Source organism: Fusarium keratoplasticum, chromosome 1, assembly GCF_025433545.1.
Source record: "Fusarium keratoplasticum isolate Fu6.1 chromosome 1, whole genome shotgun sequence".
NCBI lineage: Eukaryota > Fungi > Ascomycota > Sordariomycetes > Hypocreales > Nectriaceae > Fusarium > Fusarium keratoplasticum.
The window spans coordinates 1,702,198-1,720,764 of NC_070529.1; the positions used below are offsets into that span (position 1 = coordinate 1,702,198).

At 54.9% G+C, this 18,567-nt stretch overlaps 7 protein-coding genes across 7 annotated transcripts; 2 read left to right on the forward strand and 5 right to left on the reverse strand.

The window, feature by feature from the left end:
• Window positions 1–90: 90 nt before the first annotated feature.
• Window positions 91–505, reverse strand: NCS57_00051100 (Cx9C motif-containing protein 4, mitochondrial; the record flags this gene model as incomplete). The annotated part of the gene is made up of 3 exons (XM_053050597.1): window positions 91–270; window positions 394–441; window positions 503–505. 3 exons carry the CDS (start codon window positions 503–505, stop codon window positions 91–93), a joined length of 231 nt encoding a protein of 76 aa, XP_052919112.1.
• Window positions 506–1,337: 832 nt separating this feature from the next.
• Window positions 1,338–1,739, forward strand: NCS57_00051200 (Ubiquitin-like domain-containing protein; the record flags this gene model as incomplete). Its single annotated transcript, XM_053050598.1, has 2 exons — window positions 1,338–1,577; window positions 1,674–1,739. The coding sequence occupies 2 exons, from the start codon at window positions 1,338–1,340 to the stop codon at window positions 1,737–1,739; spliced, it is 306 nt and encodes a 101-aa protein (XP_052919113.1).
• Window positions 1,740–2,323: 584 nt separating this feature from the next.
• On the reverse strand, window positions 2,324–4,795 carry NCS57_00051300 (uncharacterized protein; the record flags this gene model as incomplete). The annotated part of the gene is made up of 2 exons (XM_053050599.1): window positions 2,324–4,644; window positions 4,705–4,795. The coding sequence occupies 2 exons, from the start codon at window positions 4,793–4,795 to the stop codon at window positions 2,324–2,326; spliced, it is 2,412 nt and encodes an 803-aa protein (XP_052919114.1).
• A 585-nt stretch (window positions 4,796–5,380) lies between these two features.
• Window positions 5,381–5,890, reverse strand: NCS57_00051400 (uncharacterized protein; the record flags this gene model as incomplete). Its single annotated transcript, XM_053050600.1, has 4 exons — window positions 5,381–5,492; window positions 5,575–5,689; window positions 5,744–5,778; window positions 5,841–5,890. 4 exons carry the CDS (start codon window positions 5,888–5,890, stop codon window positions 5,381–5,383), a joined length of 312 nt encoding a protein of 103 aa, XP_052919115.1.
• A 540-nt stretch (window positions 5,891–6,430) lies between these two features.
• NCS57_00051500 (uncharacterized protein) lies at window positions 6,431–9,069 on the forward strand (the record flags this gene model as incomplete). Its single annotated transcript, XM_053050601.1, has 4 exons — window positions 6,431–6,529; window positions 6,591–6,977; window positions 7,054–8,694; window positions 8,758–9,069. The coding sequence occupies 4 exons, from the start codon at window positions 6,431–6,433 to the stop codon at window positions 9,067–9,069; spliced, it is 2,439 nt and encodes an 812-aa protein (XP_052919116.1).
• A 590-nt stretch (window positions 9,070–9,659) lies between these two features.
• Window positions 9,660–14,004, reverse strand: NCS57_00051600 (uncharacterized protein; the record flags this gene model as incomplete). The annotated part of the gene is made up of 2 exons (XM_053050602.1): window positions 9,660–13,208; window positions 13,258–14,004. 2 exons carry the CDS (start codon window positions 14,002–14,004, stop codon window positions 9,660–9,662), a joined length of 4,296 nt encoding a protein of 1,431 aa, XP_052919117.1.
• A 591-nt stretch (window positions 14,005–14,595) lies between these two features.
• Window positions 14,596–17,352, reverse strand: NCS57_00051700 (uncharacterized protein; the record flags this gene model as incomplete). Its single annotated transcript, XM_053050603.1, has 3 exons — window positions 14,596–14,781; window positions 14,834–16,018; window positions 16,081–17,352. 3 exons carry the CDS (start codon window positions 17,350–17,352, stop codon window positions 14,596–14,598), a joined length of 2,643 nt encoding a protein of 880 aa, XP_052919118.1.
• Window positions 17,353–18,567: the final 1,215 nt, after the last annotated feature.

Here is an 18,567-nt window from a genome sequence, read left to right on the forward strand (position 1 = left end):
CTCAACGATCGCCTAGAAGAAGTTCGCTTTTCACACCAGTTGCCAGAGTTTCCCAGACCGGTTGACGCACCATAAGACGAGCGCTACATATCACTTTCCTTCCTCCCGGAGTTGCTTCATCTTGAGCTTGAGCAGATATGGCTTTGGACAGCTCACGGTTGAGGCTTCTTCGCCATATCTTTCGTAGAAGATTTCGCAGCACTCGTAGAGCTGCCTGATGACGGTTTGGCATTTGTCCTCGTTATAACCATTGCGTGTGAGGCAGTCTATCTGCATGTTAGCAAACACGTTATTGTGCCTGGATGAGATGCTTGCTTTGAATTGCGCACTGGACAACAAACAGTCAGTTCTGTGTAACCGGGATTGAATTGGTTGTCTAGGGTATCAACTCACTGCGCGAGGATGACAAGCAGGCTTAGCCTCAACGTCGTCTTTGGGAGCCTTCGTTGTGAATTGTCAGTACGATTGAAGATTGCTTGGAGGTAGCATGGACGGGACAAACCATTGTCGCTTGTCTTGGTATGCAATGCGATATTTCGCGTGTGAATTGGGATGGAAAGGCAACTGTTATTGTGGCATCTACCCGGTGGCAGAATGGGTTCTTTGGTCGTGTCTTGAATACTTTCGTCTCTGAGTAGAGCTGTCAATGAAGGTCTGATAATGGCAGTTCAATGCAAGACATAAGAAGGCGACAAGAGGTTGGAGAAGGCTGATGTCATGGGTACCCCGTGCCTGTGTCTCTCTCGCCCTCTTCACCAAACCAGAACATCAACCTCCGAACTCCAGGTGATGAGGTCAGCACTTCACTTGTACTGGGTACCGGCACCATCATCGGCATCCCAATCCTCCGTGCACCGGCCGTCTGTCCGCCCGGGTTTCCACAGTCTTCGGTGAAGGCCTGGAGCCAATGGGAGACGTCGCTCCCCACCTTCCAGGGCGCCTTCAGCGCTGCCTCTGACCTGAGGTTATGAGCGTCTCAGGCGCTGGGGGATGGACAAGGAGCCTGGGTCGCCTTCACTCCGGTCGAGGCTCATCACGCACCCGTCGTCTTTTCCACCTCCCACCAACACCACCTTTTTTCTTCTCCTCTCCTTCCCACCCTCCGCTCTTACTTCTCTTCTTCAACCTCCCACACGAACTGCTGAACACCACTCTCCCCATCTGCCCACACTTTTACGCGCTGCCCCTCTGCGCAAACGAGACGCCATCGTCTACTCCCCCACCTTCAGACACACCATCATCCACCCTGCAGGTAAAAGCCGATACCTTGCCACGTCCTCCATCCGCCGTCGCGCGCTGACTCCCATCCCCGGCGCAGCACTGTAATCCCGACGACCATGTCTGGCGAGAACGAGAACGGCACCCCAGGCGGCGAGCGGGCCGAGGCCCCCGCCAACACGGAGCACCTCAACATCAAGGTCACCGACAACAACAACGAGGTCTTCTTCAAGATCAAGCGCACCACCAAGCTCGAGAAGCTCATGGGCGCCTTTTGCGAGCGACAGGGCAAGGCCCTCAGCTCGGTGCGGTTCCTCTTTGACGGAACGCGTGTCCAGCCCACAGATACCCCCGACGCGGTATGTATCTCCCACCGCCCATGTCTCGTCCTGCTGCCAGGCAGAGGACAGACCATACTCTAGAGATCAGAGGTGCTGACCATGTACTTCCCATAGCTTGAGATGCAAGACGGCGACACGCTCGAGGTGCATCAGGAGCAGGTGGGCGGATGTTCACTGTAGCCTTGGAGGAGCGTGAAGGAAAACAGAGGAAACAACACAGGAAGGGCTCCCGGGCTGGATTTGAACACTGGCTGGCATCGCTTTGTGTACATCAGATGAAAGGGATACGGAAGCAGATTCGCCCATAATTTACGAAAGATACGCACCATTACCTTGAACTGGTTGTCTGACTGCGCCTCTGTGAATGGCTTCACGATTGATATCAGATCAGATCAGACCACAACTGGGCAGAGTGAAACAGATCGTATTAAGATGACACCTAAATCAAGACGGAAACTGCACTATACCGGACCAAACCATGTGTGTTTTTGCCATTCTAGAATCCATCAAATCAAATGACCTGTGCGAAACCTAATTACAACGCAAACAACGCCTCAATTCTCCTTTGCCAAACCGAATGAACGGACAACCAACAACCTAGACAATCTACACGATCGAGTTATCTTTACACCCCGTTTTCCCTCCCGAACGACCAAATAAATTACAAGACTCGCGTGCTAAACTATAAAACAGTCAATGCCAGTGAAAACAACAACAAAAACAAAAACAATGCCTAGACACAAAAGCGCCGAGACCAAATTACATTACGCTTTGAGTTCCTTTGCTCGGCATCCAGTGCAGAGCACGATGGTGCCCTCGGGCACGTGCTTGGTGAAGATCTGGCCATCGTCGAAGCCGTTTTGACACTCTGCACAACGGAAGCAGTGCTCGTGCCACTCGCCGCCGAGGGCCTGGATGTACTGCCCGATGACGGCGATGTTGCACTTCCTGCACTTGGGAGCTCGTCGCTCGGTGCGCTTCGTCTGGCAGTTGATGCACCATGCGTACCCGTCCTTTTCGATGTGCGTCATGCCGTGCTCGAATGGGTCGCCGCATTCAGCGCAGAAGAAGTGGCCGTAGTGCCAGTGGGCACCGAGAGCTACAATGTGCTCTCCCAGGATGGGAGTCTTGCAGTGCTTGCAGCGTGGCGCGAACAGCTCGTGCCAGTCTAGGTGGCAGAAAAACCGGAGGCGCTCATCTCCATCCTCGGCCATGGTCTCACCAGGTTCCTCCGGCAAGATCTCGCCAGCCGCGCGACGGCGGATGCGGTCAAGTCGCTGCTCGCGGACGTGGTCAGGCTCTGGGCTGATCTCCATGGCCTGCAGGTTGGTGCCGCATGAGTAGCAGCTGAAGCAGTAGGGATGAAATCGCTCGTTGGACCCCGCCAACGCCACAAATCGCCCTTCGATGGGAAAACCACACTCATGGCAGATGGTAGCTGCTCGTCTGGCGCTCCCGGGAGCTGCAGACCAGTGGCCACGGGGCCGCTGGGCATGTCGAGGCGCTCCTCTGGGGACTGGGTTCGGCAACGGACGACTGCGTGAGGTCGGTTGGTCATCGGGCGTCACAATGGCGGGGATGCCATTGCTGCGGCTGTTGCTTGGAGCTTCGTCGACTGCGATGCTGGGAACGTTGATTGAAGGCACTGGGCCTCTCGGGCTGTCGTCTGCCCCAGCTACGCAGATCGACGGGATGTTCGCGTTGGACGACGGCCGGGACATCGACGTACTTTCCTCCGCCACAACGATACTAGGTATCTCCATGGGTTTTGCCTCCGGTTTGAAGGAGGAGGGTGCGGAGGAGGTGCTGCTGCTGAGGGCTGCCGGGATCGACCGGTCTGGGTTGGTATCAGTGGACTCGTCCGGGGCTTTCCAATTGGCGTCGAAGCTTACAATGGGCCGTCCCGGACTGTCACTGACGGCTGTGGGTTCCGGGAGGTTGGGGCTGCGGTCCTTCAATCGCATGCTCGTGGCCGCACGGATATCTTGGCTGCGAACCTCCATGCCATTCTTTCTCTCCACACTGTCATCAACAGGGGCAGAATTCTCCCCGGCAGGGTTGCTTGTGTACAGCGGGTTGCGGGAACGCGTTGGGGGATTGCGATAAATCTCAACGGGGTCGTGGGCCTTGCCCTTGCCCGTGTCTTGCTTGGGCGACTCGAAGCGCACGCGGTTCAGGGGGTTCTGGGGCTTGTTGCTGAGCTTCTCGGGTGATGCGCGACCTGACGTGGTGACATTCTTTGCGGTCGATGACTCTGGTTCCTCCCAGATCTGGTCCCCAGAGAAGGGTCGCTCGACCTCGCCGCTGATGTTCCTCTTTAGACTCGCTTGCCGGCGCTGCTCGGAGAACTTTCCAGAGCGGCCAATGCTACCGTACGACTTGTTCTTGCGACTTGAAGAAGACTCCCCTGTGTGGTTGTGCTCCAGAGAGGGGCGACCACCAGGGGCGTTACCCTCACTATCAGTTGAACTGCCCGAGAACGATCTGGTACCCCCGACGCTAGCGGTGCGCGCATGCGCATAGCTGTTCTTTCTCAGATGTGATCGATAACGGTATGGGCCGTCAGGGCGAGGCGACGGTGTGCCGTGTTGATGTTGCCAGACGAGCTCGGCGGCCTCATCGAGAGCGGCGTTGTAGATGCGCGTTTCGTCATCGGGCGTCTCTGGCACAGGCTGCACAGGCGGCGACTTGTTACCCTTTCGGATGTCCATCTCCTCCATCGCATCGCGCAGTGAGCTCGCCTCCTCCTTTTCCATCCATCTTTGGCCGCGCTCAATGTAGGTGGCTGAGGGGACGACCTCGGACGGTCTCAGAGGCTTTGAGGCCGATATCGCATAGGACCCACGGCTCACGGTGGAATACTTGGAGGCAACGCTGCCGGCAGCAATGCTGGGGTTCTTTGAGGGAACGCGCTCAACACCAGGCAAGCTGTCGGTCTGGGAGGCGGCGTCGGGGCTGAATCGACCGGTGCTTGAACGGTGCAAGCTTGAACGGGTGGCGGGAGCTGGACGAGCCCCCGCAGGCTGAGGGCGTGCACCTCCAGGTCTAGCAACACGGTGGGATCGAAGCTCTGCTAGATAATTTGCTATTTTATACAAGCAAGATTAGCCAGGAATCACCACAGATGCCAGTGAACTGGTCGTACCAAATTGATCATTGGTCATATACGAGGGCGACGGCGGAGTCACCTTTCGCGACTTGTTCAGGGTCGGGGTGGACCTCCCCGTGCCTGGCATCTTTGCCGGAAGACGTGGTATTGAATTAAGGGATGCTGAAGAAGAAGAGGATTCTGTCCGGCAGAGAGGTAAGCACTGGCGAGGGAGAGAGAGGGCGAACGCTATAGGAGACTAGGTAGTTGTGGTGTGAGTGAGGGAGTCACTTTTGTACCGCCGTCCAGGCCAGGCGATCGCAAGGGCGAGCTCGATTGTGGGGTTGACCAGGCAACGCACCATTGCGGTAGATGGCTTGCGTCAGAGGATCACCAGCAGCAACAAGGGCATCTTTTGAGCTTGTGAAAGAGGCTTTCATGGATATCAAAGTGGACAAAGGTCATTATATCGTTATGCTAAGGGGAGCTCTTCCGCCCAAAGGTATTCTCTTTATCGTACATGAACACGGCCTGCTTTTCGGCCTCTTTTTTTTTCTGCCTCTACTGTCACAGCTGCTTGAGCGGGGGGAGGGCAGCGCTGTCTTTGATGTGTCTGCCTCTCATTTGCCCGGTTGGTCGTCTTTCATGCCATCCCACACGTCTTTATGTATTCCACATGCGAGAGCTGCCGCGCACTTGCAGTGCCGTCCGCCACTAGCACAGGCAGCATTAGTTACCACCGCAGCTCGCCCTTGACGCCCTTTTCCGGCTCCTTTGCTGGAGCTGGAGGCGGTGGAGGTTCTGCAAAGCCCAGGTTTTTGAACTCGTCCCTGGCCATGAGGTTTCTAGAAGTTTCAGACGCATGAGCCCGCGATGTTCCGACAGCGGCGCCGAGTTGCGTCATTGAGTTGAGTCAGTCTCTCTTACCTGTCCATTCTGCACGAGAGGTAGGCCTTTGCCAGGTCGCGGCATTCGTCTTCATTGACGCCTCGCACTTTTTTCATGCATGCTAGGTACTTTGTCATGACGGTCTTGCACTCGCCTATTTTTTGGTCAATTTCTCGTCTTCTGGGGACAACGCGATAAGGTTACCAACCATCGTGGTCAAGAGGAAAGCTCCCACGCTGGGGTCTAGCAGACAACAAGTCTAGTCAGGCATATAGCACCCGACGTAACGCAGGGAACTTACTTACGGTGTAGGCTTCGTGGCCGGCAGGGCACCGGGGCTACCGAATGTGCTCATGTCTTTTGAATTGGGCTTCTGTCAGGCTCCCAGATCATCCGGCAGCTTCGTGGACATGCCTTTCGTCCAGACCACACACAATCAGTGGAAAAGTCAGCCGACCCGTGGCGACGGTGATGCCCCGATACAACGCTGTTTACGCATAACGGCACCTCAAGGATTGCAATTGCATTGACTGTGGCCAGTGACAACAGGCCTATGCTCACGGGCCGAGAACCTTGGAAGCCAGGCTCCAGTGGAGCTCGGAGCCAGGCACCCAGGCCTAACCCAGGTCTCTAGCGTAGAAGAGGTAGCGCTTTATTGCCATCCATTATGTAAATACACGTGAACCCGACTCGACGCCTGCATCAATCCGCATGAATTCTTGGAATTGATTGATAGCGACGACGACGCGCGCAATCTCACAGCCTCTCGTCCGTGTTGTGTCGTGTCCTGGCCTGCTGGACTCCTGACGATCTCAACTCCAGCTTCAAGTCTTTGCTGCTTCTGTCGTCTGCGTCTGCTTGTCTCGGTTTCCTCTCTCTCTCTCTCTCCGTCACCATGGCTGCCCTCGGCGAGGATCTGCTCAGCACCGTCAACAAGCTGCAGGACCTGGTCTTCAACACCATCGGCAGCGATTCACTGGACCTTCCTCAGATTGTATGCATTTTTCATGCGACGAATTGACTCTTGCCGCCCTAGGCTGACCCGTATTATCCAGGTTGTCGTCGGCTCCCAGTCCGCGGGCAAATCCTCCGTCCTTGAAAACATTGTCGGCCGCGACTTTCTACCGCGAGGAAGCGGCATCGTCACCCGTCGGCCCCTGATCCTCCAGCTCATCAACGTCCCCGATGACGAGGGCGCCCCCGACCCCTCTCTCGATCCTTATCGATCTCCCGGTGCTGCCCGCCGTTCCGAGTGGGCAGAGTTCCATCACATCCCTAACCGAAGATTCAACGACTTCACCGACGTCAAGCGCGAGATCGAGAACGAGACTTCCCGCGTCGCTGGCAACAACAAGGGCATCAACCGACAACCCATTAACCTCAAGATCTACTCCCCCCACGTCCTTAACCTGACCCTGGTTGATCTTCCCGGTCTTACCAAGGTGAGAAGCCTTTCCCGACTTTTCTTGATGCCCTCATGCGCTGTCACCGAGCCCCACTGACAATTCCTGTCTTCAGGTCCCCATCGGTGACCAACCTACCGATATCGAGAAGCAGACCCGAAACCTGATTTCAGAATACATCGCCAAGCCCAACAGTATCATTCTTGCCGTCTCTCCTGCCAACGTCGATATCGTCAACTCGGAGGCTCTCAAGCTTGCCCGGCATGTTGACCCTCTTGGCCGGAGGACTATCGGTGTCCTGACCAAGGTTGACCTTATGGACCACGGCACCAATGCCCTGGACATCCTCTCGGGTCGTGTCTACCCTCTGAAGTTGGGATTCATTGGTGTCGTCAACCGCTCACAGCAGGACATCCAAGGAAACAAGCCCATGGAGGAGGCTCTTCATGCCGAGGCCGAATTCTTCAAGCACCACCCTGCCTACCGCAACATTTCCAACCGCTGCGGCACCCACTACCTAGCAAAGACGCTCAACACCACTCTCATGGGCCACATCCGTGAGCGATTGCCCGACATCAAGGCCCGTCTCAACACCCTCATGGGCCAGACCCAGCAGGAGCTGGCTAGCTACGGTGACATGCACTTCAGCGGAAAGGAGCACCGTGGCTCTCTCATTTTGCAGCAGATGACTCGCTTCGCCACCTCTTTCATTTCCTCCATCGATGGAACCTCTACCGAGATCTCAACCAAGGAGCTCTGTGGTGGTGCCCGCATCTACTACATCTTCAACTCGGTCTTCGGTAGCTCTCTCGAATCTATCGATCCCACCTCTAACCTGTCCGCCCTTGACATCCGGACGGCCATCCGAAACTCTACCGGTCCCCGGCCCAGTCTTTTTGTTCCAGAGATGGCTTTCGACCTCCTTGTGAAGCCTCAGATCAAGCTCCTCGAGATTCCTAGCCAGCGTTGCGTGGAACTTGTCTATGAGGAGCTGATCAAGATCTGCCACACCTGCGGCTCAACCGAGCTTTCCCGATACCCCAGACTCCAGGCCAAGCTCATTGAGACGGTGTCAGACCTGCTCCGCGAGCGGCTAGGACCTGCTTCTTCGTATGTTGAGTCTCTCATTTCTATCCAGCGCGCCTACATCAACACCAACCATCCCAACTTTTTGGGCGCTGCTGCTGCCATGAGCAATGTTGTTACCGCTAAGCAGGAACGAGAACGGAAAAAGTTGATCCAGGAGGAGCGTGAGCGTCGGGAAAGACGACGACTGCAGGAGATTGAGGCCGACGGTGATGGCCCCGAGAACGAGGACGGTGTCACAGCTCCCAACGAGAAGGCCGAGAAGACCAAGTCGAGCCGAAGCAAGGTGGCCAAACCCCCTCGCAGCCTCTCGCCTCCGGTCCTCGAGAACGGAAACCACCCCAGTATCGCTGCCGCTATGAACGCGTCAAATCTCAACGGTATCCGGTCTGCATCGCCTTCTCGACTTAACCAGCAGGGCCTCGGAGGCGCGCGGGACTCCTTCTTGAACTACTTCTTCGGCAAGGATGGTGCCAACATGGGTGCTACCGGGCCTCTACCCAGCCCTACGTTGTCCAACGGACGACATATTAGCCAGCACTCCGAGACCAGCTTCCCTATTGTGCGCCGGGAAAAGGAGATCCCCCACCGTCCATCCACGGCCACACCCCAGCCTCTGGAGGACGAATTTGACCGGACAGGCAAGAACTACGGCTTGGCTTCCCAGATGGTGAGTTCCGAGGACCAGATACACGGCCTGCTCTTCTCCCACGAAACTAACCCCCACCGACAGGGAGAATCCGCGGAACCGGCCATGACGGAGCGGGAGGCCATGGAGACGGAGCTCATCCGGGCTCTCATCTCTTCCTACTTCAACATTGTGCGGGAGTCCATTGCCGATCAGGTCCCCAAGGCCGTCATGCACCTCCTCGTCAACCACTGCAAGGACGTTGTCCAGAACCGCCTCGTCAGCGAGCTCTACAAGGAGTCCCTCTTTGAGGAGCTGCTGTACGAGGACGACGGCGTCAAGAAGGAGCGCGAGAAGTGCGAGCGCCTGCTGCAGACGTACCGCGAGGCCGCCAAGATTATTGGTGAGGTGCTGTAGAAGGATCATCCCCCCTGGGGTGCAGGACTCCCCTCAACCCCTGGAGAGAAAGCCCTTGGAGAGAGAAGGCGTCGGCTTAGAGAAATGACAGTAATGAGGAGAAAAAAACGTCATGTGCGGATAGACTTGGGAGGCGAATTCTTATCGGGGACGGACAAGATCGATCGTTTTGCAGGGCTAGGCTCATCACTCAGCGGCCTCTTCAGCTGTCTGTCTCTGGACTGCTCACCCGAAAAGCTCTTGATCGACATTCCATCCAAAGCAAAGCAAAGCAAAGAGAGGAGAGAGAGAAGTCTTGTACACTTTTTGTTGTCTATTTTGTACACCACCGCTGGCATTCGGATTTGTTGTCACTCAACTTACTTTCCAAGGCGCGAGCAGAAAGAAGAGGAGGAAGACTTACTTGTATCTATGTAAAACAAATTCGGCTCGTCGTCCTCTCAGAATACAATCAACTTACCACTTTAACTTGATGATCTTCACTTGTACACCAAATAATCATGGTTGTCATGTTGCATTTGCTAGTTATACAGGGTGGCTAGGTTATTGTACATGGTTGTGATCCTCATTTCCCCACACAAGTAAGCTCATCATAATCTCTGATTCCCTTGATACGCATCCTCTTCCTTGCCTGGCGAAGGATATCGTGGATCGTAGTCGTCAAACTCGGGCCTGGCCGCAGCACGACCTGGGGCGACAGATGCTCGAGGATCAGCAGCGTAACGGCTGTTCAAGTGCCCTTCCGCAGCTCGGGGAGCTGGGTAGGCGCTCTGCTCCCTCATAGGAGGTCGAGTGTCGTAGGTATAGAAGTCTCTCTCATCATGTTGAACAGGTCTTCTGATGAAGTAGTCGCCGTATTGACTTCGGACCTCGACGTATTCATAGGCCCCGGGGCCTACTGTTGCACGGTGGTCATGATAGTCGTAGTAGACGCGATGAGGTGCAGGCTCTGCCTCATAATGATGTACAGATTGCCCATATCGAGGGAGAGGACTGCGCGTTCGAAAACGTGCCGGATCATGGCCCTCGTACCAGCTTGAGGGAGCGTAGCGATGATCGTCAAAGACACGACCATCAGGTACGCCGTATCTGGTCTCCTGAGGCAGGGTATCTCGGGCTCTCATCCCTCGGCCTATTTCGCGTCCCGATTCGTCGACGTAGACAACTTCCTCCTCAATCGCATGGCCATGATTCTCGAGAGTAGGCCGATCCTGTCTGCTGCCCCTACGAGCCTCAATGAATCCAGATGCTGCGTTCACCGGAGCGTCAATAGGAGGCCGATATTCCTGAGGTCGGTTTCCAACTGAAGCGCTCCTGTCGCGTGGCCCAGACGGCTCAGCGATAGAATAGCGCTGTTCTCGAGCATCGCGATAGTCGTGCGAACGCTCATCGCGCCAATGCGTCGGGTTTCGAGGTCGGGCGGATGTAGATGGTGTGTTGTTTGACTCATCTTCTGCCTTGGCCTTGACTTCTCTTCGCTCGGTTCGCTTGGCAGATTCAGATTCTGAAGCTGGTTGACGATCAGATAGAGGCCTCTCTTGTGCGGAGATGCCAGTTGTAGGTTGCCCCTGAACTGCAACAGTACGTTTTTTCTTGTGGCCACCGTAAACTTCGCTGGCAGGCCGGAGATGTGGTATGTCTTCTGTGGCCTTGTCGTACGCTTGTGCCTGGGGTTGAGCCCGGGGTAGGGGTTGACTGGTGCCTGGTGCTTTCTCCGTGGAAGACTGAGGCCCTGGACGATGCTCGAGTTGTTGTTGAGGTCGATCATTGGCCTCGGGAGCTTCGTGCGTTTGACGCTGCTGTGTACCATGCCCCCCTGATGCCCCAGCTGGATTCTTGTCTGACTTACCGCCCGGCTTCACGACTGGGGTGGTCTCCAGCTCCTCCTCCGAAGAGCCTTGTTGGAGGAATCTGTCTATAAACGACTTCTCGAATGCCCATGGAATCGCATCCTCCACAACGGCATGCGCAGCTTGGTTATTCTGCAGCTTACGCTTCACCTTGGCTAAGCAGGCTTCGTCTGGAAGCGAGACCATGTCCACTCGCCAGTCCATGGGTGCCAGTCCCTGAGCTTCAGGGCCTTCAACGTGCTGTGCCATGAAATGTGTGACAAGGTTGACCAAGGTGAATCCGCGCCTGCTGGTGCACGCCTTGCACGAGATGTCGTTGGCAACCCGAACTGCGCGCATGTCCTTGTGACTCGACAAGGCCTCTGCGAACATTGATAGAGATGCTGCTTCATCGTAGTCTTTCTGGAACTTCTTGGCTATACGATGAATAACTGTAGAGACCTTGATGGAGGGGTGTAGCTTCTTCACACCCCCCAGTTTGAACCAAGTATCCTTAGCAATCTTAGCCATGGCATTAAGTCGTGTCTTATACGGAACCTTTGCCCGTCCAGAATCAAAGGCGCCTTCGAGGTTGGGGTATGACCCGTAGTCATACGAAGCTGGCCCCGATGTGTGTGGTTCGACGTAGGCATTTGTTTGGCCATAGGAGCCATATGCCGCCCCCGAAGAGAACTGTGGAGGATAGGAAGAATATGTCATACTGCCCGGATAGGCTGCAGACGAGTAGGGTGCTCCATAAGCATGAGGCCCAACACCGCCATAGTCTGTTGGTGGCACAGTGACAGGCGGACCAGAGCTGTAATGCAGCGGTGGTGCTGGGAACGGTGCGCTGTAGCCAGGAGGACCATAACCCGCTGGCGGAGCTGGTTGATAGCCAGCAAATCCTTGTTGGGCCGTGGCACCTGTCTGCGGGAGCGAGTGCGATGAAGACTTCCCGTACTGACCAAGCTCTATGGCTCGTGGATCAGGACTGAATGGAGGCACCGCTGGCCATTCCGCCCTCCAATGCACGACAACATTGCCCAGACTAAGGACACCGGTGTGTTTGGCTGCGTAATGCTGGATCACACCCTCGAAACCAAAGAACTTGAGGTTGCCGCTGGGGTTGCAGCCGTTGCAAAGGAATAGCTCCTTTCGAAATTGCTCAGTGCGCGGCTTGACCTTCATGTCGAATACCCACTTCATGTTCTCCAGCGTCAGCTTCTGGGTCCATGGTCCTTCTGGCGGCTCTACGATCGGCTCCTTTCCTGCAGCAACAGCCGCAGCTGTATCCTTGGCAACTTCGGCATAGAACCTCTTGCGAACGTAGAGCAGAACGTCTGCCGCAAACTGCGGGGTGTTCTTCCTCTTAACCTTTTCACCATTGTTCCACCCCTTGATGATTTCGTCCGCATATGCTGATATGCGAGCCCTCACAGGTCCCTGGATGTCGTCCCACTCCTGGTCAGGGACTTCCCTCGGTTCTCTGGCAGGCTTGCTTCCATTTTGTGTCACGAGCTTGTCTTGGAGTGCTCGAGCATTCGCCGTGTTCTCCCTCTCTCTGACTTCGGCATCTGACCGTTGAGCAAGAAGACGCGGCTTCAGTAGTTCCCATGCGTTATCATCGAGTGGTGTGATGAGTTGTAGAGCTGCCTGGAAGGACGGAATATGGGCCAGAACACTGGCAGTTAGTGGAGGATCAAGAAGCATCGCACGGCGTTCAATGTCGGCACGTCTCTGCGCCTTGAGCTGAGCCACCTCTTCCTTGGTTCTTTTCTGCTGTCCCAGAGGACGAGGTTGTTGAAGGGGTGCGTCCAGCTTCCCTGCAAGGCTGGGTATTTCGTTCGGGTTGGAAGCTTTGTCTTGGCGCTCCTCATGACTGCGAGTCAAGTTGGATAGATGATGGCCAGGAAGAGGCTTGGGTGAAAATGCAACTGGTACTAGGTTCTCTGCTTTGGGGGGATCAGGCTTTGTAGCACTCAGAGACACTCGCACCTGGTTGAGCCCTCCAGCCAGCTCCCACTTCTCCCAGCGCGAGGCGTCGGCCAAAGCCTGCTTGCCCCGAATCTCTAAGCCCTTGACCCATTCTTCAGTGGCTGCGGAACCCAATACTTTGACCTGTTCGAACTCATTCTTGATCTGATTAATGTGTTCTGACCAATAGAACTTTGTCACCTGCGTGTTCGGGGGGAGAACTCCAGTTTGCATGACACGAGGACGTAGAACGTGCAATTGGTCAGTCACGAATATCGGAGGAAGAGCTGGAAGCAGAAGTGAGGGGGTTGTAGAAGACAGGAGGACGTCGAGTTCCTATCAAGACTGTTAGATAGAAGCATGCCATGATACGGGAAATACTGACCTTTGTGCTTCTCTTCACTAAGCAAGTTCCACAGGTACAGACAGAAAACGGAAAAATCGGGGAGACGCCCTTGGCGCCTGGCCCGCGATGCCACTCATCGGCTGCATCAAAAGATTGCAAATCGCCCTTTGAACCACAAAACTGGCACGTTGTAGAGCAGATGAGACGCCACATGTGCAGCTCTGACTTGCCTTTCAACGGAGCAGGCATACGAGGGCAAAACAAGCGTCTCGAGGCCTGCCATATTGCTTCAGGCTTCATGTACGGGAGAGCAGAGGGCAAATCATTGCGATGCGGAAGGGGAGCTGTGGAGGAAGAAGGAGTGAGAAAAGAGTGGAAAAGTTTGTTGACAGACAACAAACGGCCCAGAGTCTTGGGCGAAACAAGAGTGAAGATATGCTGCCATATCCCTGCTGGGAGCTGCTTTGCTCGGTCCGTTGTAGAGCTTGGGAGCTCTCTCGAATGGCCTGGTCCGTCTTCCTGAAGCCTTACCCTCTTCACGTTGTCGGGCTGGGTGGGATCCTTGGAGCCTGGTGATTTGCGCTTGTTGCCAGAAGTGCCACTGGACTGGGTGATCTTGTCGAATAGAGCAGCTGCAGGATCGTAACTGGAGGCGTCGGAATCCTCGTTGTCGGGCTGGTCAGTCATGTCAACATCCTCGTGGTTGGTGTGATCGACGCCTGAGGCTGCTTGAGTGAGCGTCACATCTAAGGCATTGGCCCCGATGTTTTCCAATCCAGAAGACATTTCTATCCAGAAGCTCCAGACGAAAGAAAAAGGATGGCGGAGAACAGAAGAAGGAAAAAATGGCTTGGGAAAACCTCAAGCATGCGAGAGCGGCAGTTAACACTTGTCAGGGGTGGCGCGTAGCAACGAAGGAGATACGTTCGTTGCAGTCTAATGAAATGGAGAAATAGTCGGAGTTGCATAGAAAATGCCTCCTCTATCTCTGCACTCCATTAGCTTGCGATGAGTACGGTAAAGGGTGACGGTGATTATTTGTCAATGGAATGGATGTGTTGGTGTTTGGGATGCAGGAGAAGAAGACGCGCTGATGCGTGATGATGCTTGATGGCGGCAAACCTTTGAAAAGCTTCGTTTCTGAGGAAGGACCCACCCTCCACACGGCTTCCTGCATGACGTAAGCAGGCATTAAACAACTCCAGCTGCATCAAGCCGTTGACAACGGGAGGCAGCATTTAATCAATCACATGTGATGCAAAATATCTTGTTTAGAAATGGAGTGTTTGCTTTTTTATTCCTTTGTCCAACGTCACGTCATACACATACACAACATGAGGTGCGAGTCCCAATTACTATACAAGAATCCTCGCTCTATCATTGCATGTTCAAATCCCCTCCCCCTCCACCTCCACCCCCTCCATGTCCCTGAGAAGCGCTACCACTACGCCCGCCTGTCGAGGAGGACTGTTCAGGGGACGATTGATCCCCTGTTGCACCGTATATTTGGAAGCTCTGATCTGCTCCCCAATTGGCCATCTGGGTGTAGTTCTCGAAGGCATTCTGCACTGGTTAGTTACATCTGTGCAGGGGACTGGTAACAAGCTCAACTTACCCAGTCAAAGTTGGCAGCCATATCAATCCCAGAAGTCGTTTGCCCCGTCCCCATGTTGGCAAACATGGAAGAAAACGGAGAAGCTGGGGCTGCGGCGCCAAACCCGTCAGTCTGGAAATCAATGCCCTCGGGGGCAGTCATGCCAAAGTCCATGCCCATGAACGGAGCCTGGTTTGGTGTCGAGAAAGGGTTAATTCCGGCATTGAAGTCAGGCAGAGTGTTGGGGGATACAAGACCCGGGGCAATAGCCGGTGACGTATCGGCGCCGATGCTCGTAGTCAAGCCCGGCATCGGCTCTGATTGCATGATGGGCTGCTCAGTGCCGCACGTTGAGGGATCCTTTATCTTGGCCAACATGATCTCGATGATCTTGCTTGCCTTGAATGCTTCCATAGACGTGTCCGCAAGCGTCTTCCAGATGTCTTTTGCTGTTTCCAAGCTTCCGATCATCCTAGAACGCTGCTCTGAGTTCCACATGGAAGCTCCCTCGTTATCTTGTGGCGTCCCAGACTGTGCTGCCATGTTGTCAAAGTGCAAGTCCAAGATGACGAGCATCGCGGGAAGTGTGAAGTCCTTGGTAGCAATCGACTTGACGAACCAACTAACTGACCGCAGCCTTCCACGGGACTGCGACTCGCGGTACAGGACCGCAAGGTGATCTAGAGCTGTCAAGGAGGCCTCGATGGCGGCCCTTCGAGAGTGGGCGTATCTCGCGCTTTGCCTAGCCCGCGGAAGGTATTTTCGGTGCAGTAGACAAAGAATCTTCTGATAAAGAATATCCACGTTGAACCGCGCGATTATTAGTGTCACTGGGTCATGAGAACCCTCCAGTGTAGTAAGCTTTAGGTGTGGCGGTAATTCGTGCATGATCTGCCGCAGCTTCGCGTCGAAACGAATGATCTCATCGTATGGGACATGCTTGCCCACTTGATTCGTAGCCTGAAGGATGTTTCCTAGCTCGTTACATAGCCGTGACTTAGCAATCATGTAGGCGATAGGGGTCGGTTCTGTCGATGGTCGTGATGGCGGTAGTTGTTTCGTGTCTGGGCCAAACTCCTCGTCACGGATGTTATTGGGCAACTGCGTATCGCAGTCATGCTCATAGATCATGCTGGGCAAGGAGACCTGGTGTGAGAAGACAACATCGGACATTCGAACGAGTGCCCATGTCCGCCGCCTCATTTCCTGGCAATTGTTAGTCAAAGAACGCCATATTACTCACGACCGCTCAAAGGGGAGGAACTTACAGCTTGGAAAGGAGACAGAGACGGGAACCATTTTGCATCTCGATGATAGCCCATGCGGAAGGCAATTCGAGTGATCAACGACACAATCAACCACAAACCCAGGTCAGCATCCCAGCGAGAGGAATACTCTCCAAAGACGTAGAGAATCATGGTCTCGACTGTGTACTCGACAGGCTTGGTGTAGTCCGACTTGATCAGACATTGTACCGTCCGCAGCCGATATTCAGCTGCCAACTCCAGCGTCCGGCCCTTCCACTCCGGGGGCTCGTCGCCAACTTTGTGAAAACTTAGCATGGCGAGGCAGAGGACCGAGTAGAGCAATCCGAGCCACATGATTGGCGTCTTGGAAGGATCCTGCCAGTGTCTCAACATCTGCTCCTTGAACGTAGGCTCGTGGATGATGTTGACGGCGTTGTCCATAGAGTTGAAGTATCGGTCGCACAGCGCCAAGACGGCTGACTTGGGTGGTAGTTCAGCACGAATCTCCATCTCTGATGCTGGAACGGCTCCCAGTAGGAGCGTTGGTCCTTCGCGCGCAGCCATGGGTTTTGACTGCTTGACTCGCTCATAACTAGACTCCAGCTCCTTTTTATGGGAGTTGAAGTAGTTTTTCACCTCGGAAATGTCTGCGAGGATGGTGTGCCAGTGTTGTTGCCCGACGTATAATGACTTCCCCTTATCTGTGTCCACCTTCAAGAAGCCCAAGGATGTCGCCAGTCCTTCTTCTTCGTCGCTATTCTCGTCGTCGTCGGCCATGACGGCCTCGTCTCCCCGACCGACCTTGGCAGAGGATGCGCTGTCCGTGACAGATCGTGATGTCGCCGCTGCAGCGGCGGCAGATGCAGCATCTACATTGGCACCTCCGTGCATTAGAGAGAGAACTAGGCCTTCTAAACGGTCAATACGATTCTGCATGTCATCTGGACTTGAGTCTCCTTGACTTTGATTCTTCTTGCGAGTAACTGGCGTCGCATAAGAACATGAGGTTGTTCCCATGCCCTCACGCTTGGTACAGTTACTACAAGGATGATTTCTGTCACATTTTCTGTCAAAATTGTTAGTAAGAGTTGACGTGGTCATCTCTGGCTTGGGCTTACAATCTGTCAGCAAGGTTAGCATGCGCATAACAGACTCGTGAGGGACAACATACTTGCGTGTCCTGCAAGGATAACAGCTAAGAGGTACACGATTCCTCTTCCTCACAACGCGGAACTGTTCCTCGGGAGAGCGACCTCCCTGGGAGGAGTTGGTCGAGGGGGGTGTTGGGGTCATTGTGGAGAAGGGAAGCGAGATGGTATATCTCGACAGATGAGGTGGTGAGATCCGGCGTTAAGGCAGGAAACAGGTCGAGAATGAAGCTGACCAGCTTCAGGGAACCGGCATGAATATATTGAAGCTCCGGGCTTCCGGCTTAGAGAGCACCGGACCTCCGTGCAGAAGTCAATAAGGCGCAACACCTTCAAGGTACCGGTCCGGGGGTCGGTTGCAAGCACGGCGACCTTCTGATGGGTCGGGGATTGGAGCACAAGCGCCTAATGCCGAGTCACAACCAGGCAGCCGCTTCGCCTCCAATGGCCCGGGGAAGAGATGAGTGGCGTCTGTCTGCTCCGAGATGTCCGCGCGCCCTTACAACTACAGTACAGGTAGCGTGTACAGCACAGTCCTCCTCCTGGTCCGCAGCAGAGCGCAGCGCGAATCGCCGATGGGCGGGCAGTTCTAGAGATTGGTCGAACAATGGGATGGGTGAGCTCGGTGTCGCGGGCGTGTGCTAGAGGCAGCGAGAAGAGCTACAGACGCCGCGGCATCGACCGACTCGGATGGGGTGAAGAAAAGGGCGAGGCGATAGGCGCGAAGGCGAAGAGAACGCAAAAGCAGCTACTGTACGGGGCGGAAAAGGTCGGTTTGCGATGGATGGATGGATGGATGGTCGCTCGCTCACTCAGCAAAAATACTGAAAACGTTGTGGGAGCGCCGGTCTGAGGGATGACGAAGCGAAGCGAAAGCAGTCAGAGAGCCCAACCACCAAAGAGACGAGATGGTCGATGGATCAAAAAGGATAAGGTATGGATGGAGGAGGGTAAGGAGGGGTCGTTGCTTCCGATCGTCCCCTGTTCTTTCCCTCTCTTTCACATGAGCATGAGCTTGAGCTTCTTCAAGGAGAAGGAGGGGCAAACAAGAAAGAGCCCAAGAGGCGCAAAGGATTCTCGGATCTTGTCAAGGACGTCAGCGTCAGCCTTATTAAATGCGACGGGCTAGAGCGGAGGCAACATTTTTTAGCTGGATCATGTTAGCACCCCTACAGTAGAGGCTACGCGCGTATCGAGTAGCATCCTCACGCATCCCAAATGGTGGGGTTGATACGCCAAAGGGGGGCTGCCGCATCGATCCTGGTTACATTGGCTCCCTGAGAGCAGTGGAAGCGGGAAATTCTCCTTGTCGAACCCTTGCTGAAGCCAAGTTTCTTTCGGTGGCTTCCAGGCCTTGACC